Here is a 17,838-nt window from a genome sequence, read left to right as displayed (position 1 = left end):
TGAGGAAGGTTTCATTTCTTCCAGCATGCATTGTTCTCTCTCTTTCTCTTTCTCTCTCTCTCTCTCTCTCTCAAATACGCTCACGCACACACATATTTGTGCAGGGGACACAGCAAAATCAATAACATTTTACTACATGGAGAAAAAGGGAAAAGTGTAAGTGAAAGAAAGACACAGAGGTCCCTTTTAGTGTAATCGTATTAACTAAAACTAATCAGGTGGCCCCCACCCCACACACACGCACGCACACACACACACACACACACACACACACACACACACACACACACACACACACACACACACACACACACACACACACACTGCTGGACTACAGCCTTGGCTTGATGGGACTTCTGGATGTCCGTGTCCACCTCATCTCCTGCTCTCTACGCAGCCAGATACCCACACGGCGTTTTGTACTGCGGTACTTTAAAGGCCAGACATGACTTGGCCAGCATGCAGTTCAATATATGCGGCAGGGTCAATACAGCCCAGCGACTACATTCATCTGAACCAAAACAACACAGGGACACATTTTAATTACTTGGAGATGTATCAATGAGCTCAAGAGCTGCATATATGTTATTAAAATCACCATATATTCATACGGCAAGAGGTACAGCAAGAACGAAACCTGCCTAAATTTGAGAAAGTCGTGGCTAATCTTGAGTTTGACGTGTTATGTTTGACTGAAGAGCAGTTTTGTGATAGGCTGATGTTGAAATCTTAGCTGGAACTACTCCAAGATACTGCAACGCTCACTCAGTCCTGATACACACCGCACATGAGAATGAAGCATCTTCCTAGAATAAACTCACGTGAATTGTACTAGTCACGATTCCTGAAATTAAAAACAAAGTGAAACCTCCACTAATGTGATCATTTAGCGTCCGACCAGTCTAAATACCACCACAGTTTACAGTGCACACATCAGCTCGTCCTACGCCGCAGCATCGCTGTATTTCAGGTTGGAGTCCTTCGAAAACGACACGCCCACATAACTGGCCCAAACACGTATGAGTCACGCCACAGACACTGAGCTAATGAGTCGCACCTTGCCAAATCAGTTATTTTTAAAGCAGGAACGAGCCCGTTGCCAACACTGCCTCTGCACAGCGTGCTGTGTGGGGTTTCCGCGGATCAGTATTAAACCGAGCCTCTTTTTTTTTCCACCCAGACCTTTTTGCAGGCAATTGTACCGTATCGCGTCTTAATTCCCAAGCAGCCTCGCGTAGTGTTGCAGAGAAAGACGGACGTCCGTGTGGTTAAAGAAAACGCTGCTGCCTGTGTTAATGAAGGATGGTGTGGGTGAAGAACGGCCCCACATCCATGATGGAACAAGTGATGGGGCTATTTTTACACCCGGCCCGGCCGGTTCCTCTGCCACGTCCTCCACTGCTTAGCATATGTGTGTGGGGCGTCCGCCGAACATCAGGACGCTGACGGATTTTATTTTTGAATATGCTGAATTTAAAGATGGGGAGAAAACCAATGTGAGTGGCACATTCTTCCAGCCGTAGTAAAAAAAAAACAGCAGGGGCTGTATTACGAAGGCCGCGTGCTCCCGCGTGTCTTATCTGCCTGCTTCTTAACGCCGTATATGGGTGAGCGCCAACACTCCGTCTGCGGCGTTATTACTCCGCTCGGAGGAGTAGGACCAGAAAGAAAATGACATTTTAGTGACACGCCTGCAGTAATCACAGCAGGACGCATCCAGCATCCGCAGGAGCGGAGCTGTCGCAGGTCCACCACGTAGTGGTCAGTGGCAACGCTGGCCTTTGCAGTAACGACGTCGCTGACGGCTGGAGGATGTAAATGAGATGTGGGGGGCGGGGTTAAGTGCGCGCGGGGGGGCGTGGCAATCCAGATGAAGCCCAGACGTTGCGGCTGAACGTCCCGTGGGCGTCTGAATAAACGTGTGAGCTCATGAAATGAGAACGAGATTTTTTGGACAAATGAGATGTTTAGCAATGCCACATGTGAAGATACACCAGTGTTCAGATATACTGCACCTTGCGTGCACTGTGTGTGCCAGTGAACATAATCCCAATACAGTTTTTGCTCATATCACGCAGCCCAGCAGAGAACTGGAAAATAAATTAGAAGTGTTTGTTAGCAAGCCAAATAATATGGAGTTGCAACAGAAGCAGTGAAGAAGCTTTCAACCTAAAGCACCCCCCCCCCCCGTGTCCCCCCAGTGAGATATGTACTCAACACAGCCATATGCATGTAGAACCCCCCCCCCCCCCCCGTGTCCCCCCAGTGAGATATGTACTCAACACAGCCATATGCATGTAGAAACCCCCCCCCCCAGTACATTTGCTACTCTGCTTCTCTTTAGCCTTAGTGCTGCAGAATGAGACACAAACACACAATCACACTTATTCCAGTAAACAGATGTGCACAACTGTGTATAACAGACATGATATAGTGGTATAGTAATTTTAGAACATGTAGTAGATGTAGAATAGATACAGTAGTGTTAGTGCACTGTGTACCCTCCACTCAACAGGGTGTTACTACCAACCGTGCACATCGTCCTAATTCACTAAAAGCTCCTAACAGTTTGGCCACATGCAGCCTTTTTACTTAAGCTGTGGGAACTGCGGGAAGAATGGCACTGACCACAGGAAATATGACTTAGCATTACTTATTTCACAAACACACAACGCCACACAGACACAACAGACACATAGGCCTACTTATACCTGCTGAAACCAAAGAACCATGACAACAGCTGTGACGTGGTTGTGGCAAGAAAACCTGTGATTTGTGTGTATGTGCAATTTAATCCAGGCTGAAGGGGCGAGCATGAGGGAAAACGTGTGACTGTTAATCCCAGATGGTGGACAGCCTTTATATTCAGTTATGGATTATATCCAGTTATGGATTTTTGCACTCAGATTGGTATAGTTTGCAGATTCCTGTGGCCAGGCACAAAACAGTGGATCAAACAATGATGCATAGGCCATAGAAATAATGAATGGAAATTATGTGAGGCCAGGATTTTGGACAAGAACTTTGTCTGGTAGCAATTGTTTCAGCGGATACTGTGAGCAGTTTCAAAAATGTGCAGACGTGCACGTGCCACAGGAGAGAAAAACAGAGAGACAGAGAGAGAGAGAGAGAGAGAGAGAGGGAGAGAGAGAGAAAGAGACAAAGAGAAAGAGAGAGGGAGAGAGAGAGCGAGAGAAAGACAGAAAGAGAGAGAGAGGGAGCGAAAGAAAGAGAGAGAGAGAGAGAGAGGAGTGAGACAGCAGTTTGGTGTTTCTGTTTTAACCGGGTGAATTTGGGTCATTGTCCCGCAGGCCCAGGTTTACGCTTGGCTCTTCAGTGTGAGCTGGTGCATGCGATAATGCCAGAACACATTCACCTGTCAGGAGCACGCGTCCCAGGGGGCTTCCAGCCGGATCTGAAAATTTGATCGTAAAGAAGAAACCACACGCGGAAGTGGTCTGGCCTGCGTTTCACTCAGATCCCAGTTTATGTGCGGACATAAATCTGGCCATAATCTGGATATTGGAAGCAACGTCGTTTATTTACCACACCCCCAGTTGACATTCAGTCAACCATTAATTTCCTGCTCAACACACATAGCAACGCAGAAAAACAAGCCAATGACTGCTCAGTGGTGGGTTCCCATGGCACAGTGGGTCAGCACCAACCTCGGCTTTGGAGGGACCTGCCCCGTACACGGACAGAGCCGAGCTGGACTAGGCCTTCGCAACCAAAGGAAAAGCGACGTGCGAAAATGTGGAGAACAGCACTGTAAAGACGGCTAAGAGGACATGTTCATCCAGTCTACGATGACATATGCGCCCAGTCTATGATGACATACGTGCCCAGTCTATGATGACATAAGCATCCAGTCTATTATCATATAGGCATCCAGTGACAGTCTATGATGACATACGTGCCCAGTCTATGACATACGCATCCAGTCTATGATGACATAAGCATCCAGTCTATGATCACATATACACATCCAGTCTATGATGACATACATGCCCAGTCTATGATGACATATGTGCCCAGTCTATGATGACATAAGCATCCAGTCTATTATCATATAGGCATCCAGTCTACGATGACATACGTGCCCAGTCTATGATGACATAAGCATCCAGTCTATTATCATATAGGCATCCAGTCACAGTCTATGACATACGCATCCAGTCTATGATGACATACGTGCCCAGTCTATGATGACATAAGCATCCAGTCTATTATCATATAGGCATCCAGTCTACGATGACATACGTGCCCAGTCTATGATGACATAAGCATCCAGTCTATTATCATATAGGCATCCAGTGACAGTCTATGATGACATACGTGCCCAGTCTATGACATACGCATCCAGTCTATGATGACATACGTGCCCAGTCTATGATGACATAAGCATCCAGTCTATGATCATATATACACATCCAGTCTATGATGACATACGTGCCCAGTCTATGATGACATTTGTATGTCTGCGATGACATACGTGCCCTGCTCTAAACAAAAGGAGGGGTTGTCACTGCAGACTGCTCTGTCTTCATTCTAACTACGCTCTGGGACAAACACCCCCCCTCTCTCGTCTTGAGTTCACACACGCGGCATTGCTCTGAGATGTAAGTGTGCAGGTCTGATTGAAGCAGCACAGAGAAGCATGTCTGATTTAGGACATGTTTTGAAGATGCCCCTACTGTGGTGGGTTACACAAGTAACTGCTACTCAGACAGGACATCAAAAACACTTAACATATTAAAAGCTTTCTGTGTCTTAATAATGTAAATCATTGACCAAGAACACCACATTTCACTTTCTACTACCAATAGGATGTAACCTATGAATAAAGTAGTGAGTTTTACACAAAGGTTTTTTTTTTACCATTTTAACCCATTATAAGGAAAAAAATAAATTGAAAATAAATAAATAAATAAAAACTGTACATTTTTAGAGTACAGTTTCATCCTTTTTCTAACTGTTGTTTTGTAGTTTCTGAAGTCATGAAAACAATTCCATGTTTATTTTAGTGATAGCTGTCAAGATGTGACTTAGTTTAGTCTTGTCGCTTGTATAATTCATTGACGTGGGCTGGTGTTCCCAACCCAGAAGGTCTGAGACACCGATGTGTCTCCTCAGCTCCAGATCCTGCACCAGAGACTCCGACACCGCGGTGCCTCTCCCGACTTTTCCCAATGGACCCGTTTAACTGTTTTGTTCCCTTTCTGCTGGTCCTGACCAGCAGCGCGTCCTCTTTCTCGTTCTGGCTCCTCGCTGGGTGCTGTGCCCACCGACACGCGTCTGCACGCACCACGCTCTGCAGTCCTCTCACGGAGTCCCGTGTCTCTGTCGCTGCAGTGTTGACTAAGCATTTTTCCCATCCTGCATGTCAGTGCCTCAAACGCAGTGAATCTCGTGCCTCGGCGCACCCGAATCCCTCCGCCGGATCCCTCCGCAGGGCGATGTACCCGGCTGTACTTGCTGTGGTTCTGGGCCTAGTTTAGGCAGTGCAGCCTGACGTCTGCTGCTCTAGTGGGTTCGAGGCTCCACTCTCTCACTGGAACACACCCACTAGTCAGCCGTCATAAAGAGCACAGAGTAGTGATTCAGGACATCAGACACACTAGAGCCGTGATTCAGGACACAAGACACTGCAGTAGTGATTCAGTACACCAGACACACACGAGTACTGATTCAGTACACCAGACACACAGTTCACCCCAAGGGAGGAATGGGGGTCAGTGCACATGGGCTTCTAATCAAATCTGTTACCATCCCCACACACACACACACACACACACACACACACACACACACACACACACAAACACACACACACACACACACACACACACACACACACACACACACACACACACACACACACACACACAAACACACACACACACACACACACACACACACACACACACACACACACACACACACACACACACACACACACACACACACACACACAAACACACACACACATTTACTCATGCTCATGTAAATGTACGATTAAGGCAGTCTTGGCATGGCATCAGAGCAGGTCACGGATCAAAATCAATTAGCATTCCAGAGGCATGAAAATGAAAATGTTTCACTCACATAGACAGACACACTAATACTCACCCTCACACACACACACACACACACACACCCAAATACACACCCTCACACACAGCAGATGGCTAATTCCACCAGAAACAACCATTAATAAATCCTAGAAAGCAGCTCGTTCATTAAATGGGAGAAAGGGCAGCTCCAGCCGTGTGTGTGTGTGACCATGACAACCGCCCACAGCCCTGTGTGTGTGTGTGCATGACAACCACCCACAGCCCTGTGTGTGTGTGCATGACAACTACCCACAGCCCTGTGTGTGTGTGCAGGACAACTGCCCACAGCCGTGTGTGACCATGACAACCACCCACAGCCATGTGTGTGTGTGTGTGTGTGACCATGACAACCGCCCACGGCCGTGTGTTCATGACAACCGCCCACAGTCATGTGTGTGTGACCATGACAACAGCCCACAGCCATGTGTGTGTGTGTGTGTTCATGACAGCCGTCAGCAGACTGAAGCCCAGTTGACCAGTGTGCGGTGTAATGCAGGACAGCGTGCGGTGTAATGCAGGGCAGTGTGCGGTGTAATGCAGGACAGCGTGCGGTGTAATGCAGGACAGCGTGCGGTGTCATGCAGGACAGTGTGCGGTGTAATGCAGGACAGCGTGCGGTGTAATGCAGGACAGTGTGCGGTGTAATGCAGGACAGTGTGCGGTGTAATGCAGGGACGTGGAGGGGAAGCCCAGTTGACCAGCGTGCGGTGTAATGCAGGACAGTGTGCGGTGTAATGCAGGACAGCGTGCGGTGTAATGCAGGACAGCGTGCGGTGTAATGCAGGACAGCGTGCGGTGTCATGCAGGACAGTGTGCGGTGTAATGCAGGACAGCGTGCGGTGTAATGCAGGACAGTGTGCGGTGTAATGCAGGACAGTGTGCGGTGTAATGCAGGGACGTGGAGGGGAAGCCCAGTTGACCAGCGTGCGGTGTAATGCAGGACAGTGTGCGGTGTAATGCAGGACAGCGTGCGGTGTAATGCAGGACAGCGTGCGGTGTAATGCAGGACAGTGTGCGGTGTAATGCAGGACAGTGTGCGGTGTAATGCAGGATAGCATGCGGTGTAATGCAGGACAGTGTGCGGTGTAATGCAGGACAGCGTGCGGTGTAATGCAGGACAGTGTGCGGTGTAATGCAGGACAGTGTGCGGTGTCATGCAGGACAGCGTGCGGTGTAATGCAGGACAGCGTGCGGTGTAATGCAGGACAGTGTGCGGTGTCATGCAGGACAGCGTGCGGTGTAATGCAGGACAGTGTGCGGTGTAATGCAGGAACGTGGAGGGGAGCGCGGCGTCCTGACGGTTCCAGGAGTCTCTCAGCAGACGCACTAACAGGAGTTGGAGTTTTAGACATGCCGACGGTAATTTGAGATTGTAATGGACATTGTGAGCATGAACATTGGTGTGTTAGTGATGTGACAGAGGCAGGAGGAGACTCAGAACTGGGCCTCATCTTTACATTCAGGTACAACCTGATGCTCTTTTTATAGAAAGACTTTGTGACGTACTGCAGGGCAACACTGCACATATGCTCAAATGCTCAGCCGTGCATATGCACACACACACACACACACACACACACACACACACACACACACACACACACACACACACACACACACACACACACACACACACACACACACACACACACACGCAGATCATGTAATAAGATGGGCAGCCTGTCAGAACTGGGTAGACTTCTAAAGGTGGCAATGTAACAATTTAAATTGTTATATATGCATTTTTAGCTAATGGTCTATGCTTACATTTGCTTTTAAGACAAATATTAAAATATTAATAGGAGATATATATATATATATATCTCCTATTAATATATATATATAAAGATGGCCTATATATGATTTTTTCCAAAACAATGTATTTATACAGTATATAATTAAAATAATAATGATAATTACATTCTAAATTAATTATAATTGCCTCCTCAAAAAATAATAGGTCCTACATGAGAATGTGTTCAGGGCATCATAGGTGCTCAGTGTACATGAACATGTGTTCAGGGCATCATAGGTGCTCAGTGTACATGAACATGTGTTCAGGGCATCATAGGTGCTCAGTGTACATGAACATGTGTCCAGGGCTTCATAGGTGCTCAGTGTACATGAACATGTGTCCAGGGCTTCATAGCTGGTTAAGAACACCAAGATCATCCAGAGTTTCATCCCAAACTGTCTAGTAACAGGCGGCTCTGAAAACTTTACAGTCTACAGCCATCTATTAAACCATGTTTTTTTGGTTTAACAGTCATGTGTTATTTCATTATTTTGATACCTTCACTGTTTTTTCAAAAATGGAGAATATATTAAAAATAACATATATGTATATAGTGTATATAAATAAACTGGGTGTGTCCAAACTTTTGACTGGTAGTGTATATATTGCTTCATTCTTTTGTTTGTGTATTCCAGTGAATGATATAGTTTTGTTTGCTTTTGAATTGGTGTGGTCTGATTGTATTTCCAGTGGTCCTAAGTGTGTTGTTATGAACTCAGTGTCATGACCAACCGTGTGAAGAAACTCCTTTCTCTGCTCAGTTCTTAGCATTACAGGGCTCTCTCTCTCTCACACATAAACACACACACACACATAAACACACAACACAGTCTACCAGGCCAACTGCTGTAGAAGATAGTGAGAGTGTGGTTTCATCACCCAGCCCTATCTGACACAAAGCTCTTCCATCTCATCCTACCCACAAGCCCTTCGAGGAAGGAAACAAGATGGAGTGTAGTCCTCCACCACTTCCCATGGGTGTAGGCTATCGCGCCCAGCCAGACACCAATAAAAGCAACGCGTAAAAATATTCGTATAAACCATTTTCAGAAGCATGGTCCTTAGTGTCAGGCTGCATTCTTTAATTTACACGACACCACACTACTAATTTACGATACGCAGGCTGTGTCTGACCACTCAAACCACTGAGTAACAGACCCGGTGTTGCAGTAACATCCGGATCGTATGCCGTAGCAGCTAGAGTGCCAAGACGATCGCCCCCTACTGGTGAGGCCGTTCAGGAGGACACACTGCGTGACAAAGAGGGGGTCAAAACGACAGATTCGCTCTCTTAAATAAAACCGATGCTGTTGACGTTCCGGCTGCGGTTCGTTAGCCTTTACCACGATGACGACTGACCCCAGGGCGGTGTGGTGGCAGCTCTGAACTTGACGCATACTCACCAGCTCCACTGATCCATAGTGCTTCCGGCTAAACTCACCCCGTCTGCACCCCAGGTCTTCTGAGGCAGAGCTGCAACACACAGCACACAGAGATGTTCAGAAGGGCCTGGGAGAAGTTGTGGGCTCAGCGTTAGACACAGCAACAGGGCAGGAGTATGTGAGGTCCCTCAGTAGTGGCACAGGACGTATGCTGTGACTGACACTCTGACTTGGTTGACTTGCTTAACGGATTTGTGTAAAAAATGAGTGTCGGTGTATGTTTGAGAGAGGACATGGTGTAAGAGTGTGTATGTGCATGTGAGTGTGTCTGGAGTGAGTGAGGAGTGAATGAGGGAGGGAGGGAGTGAGTGAGAGAGAGAGAGAGAGAGAGAGAGAGAGAGAGAGTGAATGTGAGTGAGTGTATGTGAGTGAGGGAGGGAGTGAGAGTGAGTGTGTATGTGAGTGTGTGAGAGTGAGATAGAGTGTACTTGAGTGTGAGTGGGTGCGTGTGTGTGAGTGAGTGAGATAGTGTGTGCTTGAGTGTGAGGGAGTGAGTGAATGAGTGTGAGTGAGTGAGTGAATGAGTGAGAGTGAGAGAGGATGTATGATCATATGTGTTTTTCTTGCTTTAGTCAAAGGACTATCATTATGTTTCCATTAGTACTTTATGCTGCAAATAATTTAATAATTCATGCTCATAAAAGACACTCAGACAAGGACTGTTCATGTCCTCGAGGGCATGTGAGGGGTTATACGCGCCTTTCTAAGCTTTACTCTGCGGCTGTGTGTGTGGGCATGTGTGTTTCCTCTCTCCTTTCTCCATGGATATCTACGAGAGGACAGGTTAAACGCTGAGGACTTCACCTTCGCAGGTCTGATGTAGATCTCACTTACGTTTTTGTATTGCACATATAAGCGGAGGGCAGCACACGTGGGAGTTGCCGTGTCCTCTAAGGATGAACAAATGTCATCCTGCTCTTTCAGACCGTTGAAAAGATGGGAAAACAAAACATGTACGTGGTGAATTTCAGAGCTGTCCCTGTGATCTACTGACAAGACCTGCCATGCCTATGCTGATAACGTTTTAAAGTGGAGAGGAATGGGTCAGCGCCGTTTCACTCTCGTTACAGTCTACTTTCGCAAGTCACACACAAATGTCAGGAGTGATGTGTACTGTCGGCGTGTCATGATCACTTTTATCAGCTCAGTCAAAACGCTTCATGCGGCCTGTAATCGGGGTCAAAGGTGAGGTAGGACGAGACAAGACAAGAAACTAAAACATTTATGATCGTTCATTTGAAGAGAGAGAAGACGTAGCTGGAAGACACGTCTAGCACTTGGCCTGCCTTAGCAAGCAAGACCTGAATCCTTCATGTCAGTTCTTCTCTCTGCAGTACTGGTATTTCTCTGACTGGACTGTTTGTGAGCAGTGACAAAAGCTACACGCTGCCTATAAGAGACAATGAATAAATATGCAAATGAAGTGTGACTACGCTTTATAAATCACAGCACAAATACCTAAAAATGACAACCATCCACTGCTAATGTCAATAACCAAACATTTAATAGAGTGTTTGCAAATGAACTATGTTCTATCTGCAGAAACAGAATAATGTAAGGATGCTGACAATTATGCAAATAAGCCAATTAGTAATATAATGAGAATAGCTGATGATATAATTAAGTTCTTCTTGACACCCTCTGAGATCGCAACCACGCATTTTAAACCTGGGATTCAGCTTTGAGATTATGCCACCTTCTCCCTCGCAAGGCGTCCCTGCGTGTCCAGAAGATCCAGCATCAAGCATCCCAACTATATGGAACACCAGGCCCCGGGTCACCTGTTCAGTGTGCTCGGGCCTCGGATTGGATGGAGCATTTCTGGGGGTGTGGCTTCCGATGTTTTGCCTCTCAAATCAAGGACCGGTTGCTAAGGAAACAGGGTGGAGGCAGCCTAGACAAAGGTCATCCTGTGTCACCAATCAGGGTCATCGACCGGTCTTTCGGTGTGACTCCGCCTCTGCTCGTGTTGATACAGCATTCGAGTCGTATGGCATAACCATAGAGCGCCCGTTTTCCCTCAGGGCACTTGTACAAAAGGTCAGCGTTCGTACTGACTGAATTCACCTTAATGTTGGTTATTCACCATCATACTGCACGACTCTTCAAGCATGCTCCGATGTCAGATGTCTCTAAGGTCCCCAGCCAGCCCAGACCATCCTTCAGGAGCAACTAGTTACATCCTTACACACACACACACACACACACACACACACACACACACACACACACACACACTGTTGCTGCACTGGGCTAAAGTCCAGCATATCCCCCAGTGTAACAAGACCTACACTCAATGCTGACTTATGATATGCCCGGTCCTTTGAGATGGCCGTTTTCTTCGGGCATATCGGCGACTGAACGGGCTGTGGTGTAACGCTGTTGCACGGAGCCACAGAGGAACACACACACACACACACACACACACAGCCCACCACCAGCTAACTGCTGAAGTGCAAATGAGGAAAAACTGCTGGTCACACATCATGATAACAGGGACACAACAAAGAGACACAAATGGCGTTCGTTGAGCAAGGGCGTTAATGGTTATGATCAGAGTGTCCAGCATAAGACTGACCCAGTTGTCCCCCCGACTTAGAACATTTCTGACATGCATCATCACAAATAAATACTTGAATGTTCTGTTTAGCATTTCAGTGGATACAGAGAGAGACCAGACAGAGAGAAAGACCAGAGAGAGAGAGAGAGAGAAACCAAAGAGAGACCACACAGTGAGAGAGAGAGAGAGAGAGAGAGAGAGAGAGAGAGAGAGAGAGAATGATGTGCTCTATTGCAGTAAACTTCTGACACATTTGCGAGTGACATATGTCAGTAGAACTGTATTGGGGAAGATATCTTCAGTACCGTTGAACGCGTTGCGATCTTTGGCTGCACAGAACAGACCATCGGAAACCACACAACTCGGCTGAGAAGGCGACGTGAGAACCTCCCTTGCACCTCCATCAGGTTGCTACGCCCTCACATCTCCACAGCACACATGCATGCAGTGTGCACGCAAACAGTGCCAGAGCAGACATGGGGCTGGGGAGTCTTCACATCTCATACCCTATCTGTATACTGGAGGGTTTCTGCAGACTGCGTCGTACTCATCAAATTCCAGGAACACCACCCTGTGTTCTAAGAGAGGTGTGTGTGACCACAACACCTGAACATTAGCGTACCTATAAATGCTTAAAAGTGAGGATTTGTAACGTTTGTGTTTCCAGCCTCGACGCTTTTCTGCTGTCCTGCTCGGTATACGATAAAGTGGCGTATGGATCTCGTTCTGTGAGCTGACTATCGCCATGAATTATTTACGCATTTTCCGTGTGTTCTGTTCAGGGTGCACAGCGCACGTTTGTGCATTTAAACTTAACAAACTACAACAAAAGCGAGGATTAAACAGATATATGTATCCTTGTTAGGACCTTCCTGAGAATTCGTCGATCATTGAATACTTAATAGCGCAAGTGATGGGGTAAAGACGAACGATGCATCACTGTATCTTAATATCCCACTGTAGACAGTGAGCAACACTTTTCCACCAGTATAGAGCACAGCGCTGCTGGATCACGGGATCTTCACCAACATTCATGGACCTGAACCTCAAATCCATCCATCATCACTTCTGCTCCACTGACATGATGCTTGTTGCACATCACAACCTAAACGCGCACCAGTGTATCCGCCGCACTGACTGCACGGTGTTTACAGGAGAACACAGTGGAAATCCAAAAGACACGCGAATAACAAAAATAAAATCTTATAAAAACTTCTTAATTATAATAAAGAATGATAATAAAGACTAATATCGCAGGAGGTAACGAACATCTCACTCTCACCGTTGGTTGAAGCTCAGCAGTTTGTTCGCCGCAGTGTCTGCGCTGTGCATGGTCCCCCGGGATGTGAGGGTCTCTCCGCCAGTCTGAGTTGTATTCTCGGTACCGTTATTCACCGGCAGTAACCGGGCACCGTCGCGCCCTCGGTCCGCGCGCTCCGCCGCACTGCCTCGTTGCGCATTTTAATCAAGGCTCGCGCGTTTCTAATGGAGCTCTCTCCCGCGCGCGAAGCTCGTAGTGGTGAGACTGGTGTGGAAAGGGACCCAACACTACGGTCGGGAGGAGGGTTCCCGAGGACTCCCTCTCTCTCTCTCTCTCTCTCTCTCTCTCTCTCTCTCTCTCACACACACACACACACACACACACACACAGCCTAAGGGGCGTTGGTGTTGTTTCTTACTTCCACATTCAGCCTGCGTGACGGTGTGAATAAACACAACAGTGTTGCCAATACCTTCAAACAATAAAGAGACACATGTAACCCAATGTGTGTGTTTCTGAGGCGTCAAACACTCCTTAAGCCATCACTAAGTTTTGACACAGGCAAGGCCAACGGCAACTGCTTTAGTCTGTGTGTTTGAGAACTCACGGGCTACACGGTGAGAAGTTCTCCCGAGCTTACATGACATAACACTCATACGGATGTGCATTTGGTTTCAGGAGGGGGGAAAGCGTCGGTTCATCCCACAGCTATCTTCCAGACATTCCTTACGGCACGTAAAAAGAAAGGAAGAAAAGGGGTGTTGCCTTTTGAACGGAAGACCTCATCAACAAGCCACACTTAAGGCTGTATCAGGCTAACTACAGTTTGGAAATATACTTTTCATCTGGGGGATCCCTAAAGAGTATCAAGGGCATTTTCAGATTGAGCCTCAGAAGATGTAAGGCCTATGGAGCAGGCCGAACACACCCACAGCAGGAGTGCTGGTGTAAACACTTGTTCTAAATGTGTTTTTTTTTTTTTAAGAAAAGGTTCATAATTGTCTTATCATTTAAGATGCATAACCTACAGTGTTCATTTATTTTTTTGTATAGAAAACACCAGTGTTTAACAGAAACATGACCTGTCACAATATAACGCAGTCATCGTGCAGAATGGTGGTTTTGAGTCTGAAGCTGGTTCAGAACAACTGTAATCCCAGTGTGTATGTATGTATATGTGCTTGTGTCTTTAGGGAGAAAATGTCCCTACAGAAAAAAAAAAAAATAAAAAAATATATATATATATATCAGAAAAACTGTGACACTGTGGGACTTATACATAACATGTTAAAATGGTTAAAATGCTGGATTTTAGGTTTAAGTTTAAGGTTAAGAAGATTGTGTTTAGGTTTAGCTGTCAGAAAGCAGTAACTGCTACAGTAATCTAATTTTATGGACAAATGTGTTTGCATGTACGTGTTGACGTGTATGATAGAAGGACATTTGGTTGTCCCATTTGTCCAAGGACAAGACCTACTTAGCATTCACCTTTCAAACAATGTGTTGCAAACACCGACCACTAAATAACCATAATGCATTGCCCCTGTTTTGTGGATAAGTGTGTGTGTGTGAGAGAGCACGTGTGTGTTTTTCTAGACAACATTCTTGCCCAATATGATCTCATAACCATCAGTCTTGCTCCTGCCCCAGGTCTGTCCATAATCCTGTCTAGCCCAACAGTAAGTGCCACCATGAGGTCATTGCTGGATCACACCATCATCTTTTCTCCTCTTTTCCTCCTCCTCTTCTCGTCTCCCACCTCTTTTGAACATTCTCCCTCTCTCATACACCCCCCCACACAGATTTTCACACTTTTACCAAGATTTGATAACACTAGAGACAGGGGGAAGGGGTCGGGCCAGCGGCCAGACAGGAAGGTAAGGAATATGAGAAACTGAAAGATTCCAGAGTTCAGAGTGCCTGCCGGTTATCACTGTGCATCTTTATTAGTGTGACAAAATGGTATTATCTGTCAGAAGGCCTTGGGAAATTAGTGGTCTAAACAAAACACACACACAACTGTGTAATATGAGAAGGGTGTGTGTGATATTCAAGTCCCTATGTGTTGACATCATAGAGTGCTGGAATTATAGAGCTAATCAATATTTTACTCCAACACAGAGTATCATGGGTGTGCTGCCATCTAAAATACTGGACTAGGCTGTCTGCTTCCGCGACTATGCACAGCGCCTGAAGTATATTCCAATGAAAAAGTGTTTACAGAAAGTGTTACTAAAAAGTTACTCTCTCAAGCTCAGAACAGAGAATATGTGTGTGTGTGTGTGTGTGTGTGTGTGTGTGTGTGTGTGTGTGTGTGTGTGTGTGTGTGTGTGTGTGTGTGTGTGTGTGTGTGTGTGTGTGTGTGTGAGAGAGAGAGCGCGTGCGCACACACGTGTGTGTATTTGCATGTTTGTTGAAACCCAAGCTTTTCAGTGTTAAAGCTTGTGGGCATGAAATCACCCAATGAAATGTAAAACTTCAGTGTCAACACAGTGTTTCAGGTTACAGACGAAACAATGACACCAAGAGACACACACACACACACACACACACACACACACACACACACGCTTCCCTACAACAGAAGCCTACCTCTATATGACAGCAAAAACATACCTGCAGGCACAGAGAAACCAACACACACGCCAGTATGCACACAACAAATGTACAATGACCGAAAGCCAGTAACATGAACAAGTGTCCAGGCCAGAAAGCACACCAGCACCACACTCACTCCATTCAGGGGTTTTAGAGGAGAATATGCAGACATATCAAGGAATTATGAAGAACGTGAATAAAATAAAACATAGAAATAAAGAAATAAATTTTCTTATGAACTGCTAGATGGCAAGGTAGACAGATAGATCTGGGGTTGGCCTTCTACAGAAAGAATGGTTATATAGTGATGAGGTGTGTGGACTTCTAAACAGAAGTGTCAATTCCAGGTTCAGAAAGTAAAAGTCCTCACCAGGATTTTGTTCAGGCTTCCTGGATTGTGTTGATTCCACTAATTTTACCTGAATTGCACTAATTAGAAAATCTAGCAAGCGTGAGCAAAATCCTGGTGAGGACTTTTACTTTCTGAACCTGGAATCGGCACCGCTGCTTCTAAACATTTTTAGATCTAAACCACTTTGAGATAGAGATGCAGGAACTGTGTTTGGTTAAAACTGAAGAATTGTTGGAGACAGGGAGATAGTGGTAGACCATCTGAAAGTTGAGGGGGGACAGACCAGGGGGACGGGAGTGAGCAGCAGCATTGTTCACAGTACCACAGTTCTGTTGGGCATGTAGCTTCAGGGACCAGTGTGAGCTCACCAGACGGAGCGACCTTTTGAAATGAGGAGCATATCCTCCCGATCTCCAAGTGCAAATGGAGAACCCAGTGCAAACACAGATGTTTTCTGTTTACATCCAGGAAAGAGTTCTTAACCTGTTCAACAGTTGAAACGGGTTTTCCCTCGTGACTGGAAGTCATTTTTGGCAATCCAATACTGTGGTCTTTCATGGGCCACCACACAGTTTGGGATTAAACTCAACAATGCCTTCTTGGGTTATACTAAACTGTTTATTTTCCTGTGCCTATGTCTCTTATTGATTTACTCCAATGTATTTATTTATTGTCTCCTGGCATTAACACATCACTGCACTGCATGTTGGGGAATAACAGCAAAGGACTTTGGTCTCCTAATGGGGAACGACAATGTATAAGAATCCCTACAGGATTCACCCCGCACATCCTTCAGCCGACTAATTGCCTCCCAACCTCCCAGGAGAGCCGCCCCTCCCCCTTAAGCGACTACAGGTGACGTCCTCCTGTTGTCTGGTGTCGTGTGGAGTTGTGGAAGAAAAGCCATGAAAGGGTGTAGCTGGCACTGCGGTGAACACCGGGCTCGGCTGCACAATTCCCTTCAGTGTGTCTTTGAGGTCTTGTGCTGCTATTTCCACAACACACATGGACTAATGCATAAAACATTTCCGCAGATGCATACGCCGACTGCCGGCTGCTTCCTGCTGCGCATCGCTCGGGCTACACAGGGAATTATGGATAATGTAGTTCTGGCGTGTTTAGTCCAGTAAAATGTTTGTGCTGCACCACTCTTGTGAGAGATGCCAGTGCTGTCTTCGGTTACTCCGGCTTCTTACGCACATGCACACACGCCCCAGGGAGTGAAGGCTGAGTGGACCTGAAGCCCCTTGAACATATTGTGTGTTCGCCTGCCAAGATTGACCTCAGCACGACATTTTCCCACACAGATCAGCCCGATTCCAAAATGCCCCAAGTGACCTCAGCTCGAATACAGTCCCTAACTGACACAAACTCAAATGAGAGTGAACCGCAGATCGGTAAGTGTTTTATATCAATACCCCGTCGGTCATCCTTTGCTACTGTACATGGGACCTACAAAAGTTGAAGGGTGTAAAAATATCACGGCCTGGGCTGTGAAACCACACATTTTAAGTTGAGAACATGTAATATCCAGTGTGTATATAAGGTGGTGATCTAATTTTAAAACTAATTCCAAACTCGCAGGCCCTGTTTATGTGTCTGGTGTGGGATGAAGCCAGACACATGCCATCATCTCTGGGCCGTTAACGTGTGTTCTCTGGAACAGCCAACAGGGGGAGCTCAGGAGTATTCCTGAATATCTGAATAAGCAACC

At 46.4% G+C, this 17,838-nt stretch overlaps 1 protein-coding gene across 6 annotated transcripts in view; it reads right to left on the bottom strand.

Moving 5' to 3' along the window:
- Positions 1 to 17,838, bottom strand: part of garnl3 (GTPase activating Rap/RanGAP domain like 3) — a 69,445-nt gene that overhangs the window by 43,635 nt on the left and 7,972 nt on the right. For 4 of the 6 annotated variants that reach the window (XM_077011198.1, XM_077011201.1, XM_077011199.1 and 1 more), the window contains exon 2: positions 9,315 to 9,384. In XM_077011198.1, the coding sequence (XP_076867313.1) occupies positions 9,315 to 9,384 (70 nt within the window). Of the gene's footprint in view, positions 1 to 9,314; positions 9,385 to 13,195; positions 13,500 to 17,838 lie in introns of those variants that run through there. The other 2 variants (XM_077011200.1, XM_077011203.1) reach the window with 2 other exon arrangements.

This window comes from Brachyhypopomus gauderio, chromosome 7, assembly GCF_052324685.1.
Source record: "Brachyhypopomus gauderio isolate BG-103 chromosome 7, BGAUD_0.2, whole genome shotgun sequence".
Lineage (NCBI taxonomy): Eukaryota > Metazoa > Chordata > Actinopteri > Gymnotiformes > Hypopomidae > Brachyhypopomus > Brachyhypopomus gauderio.
Note: the sequence above shows the minus strand (reverse complement) of the source record. Positions and strands in the feature narration are given on the sequence as shown.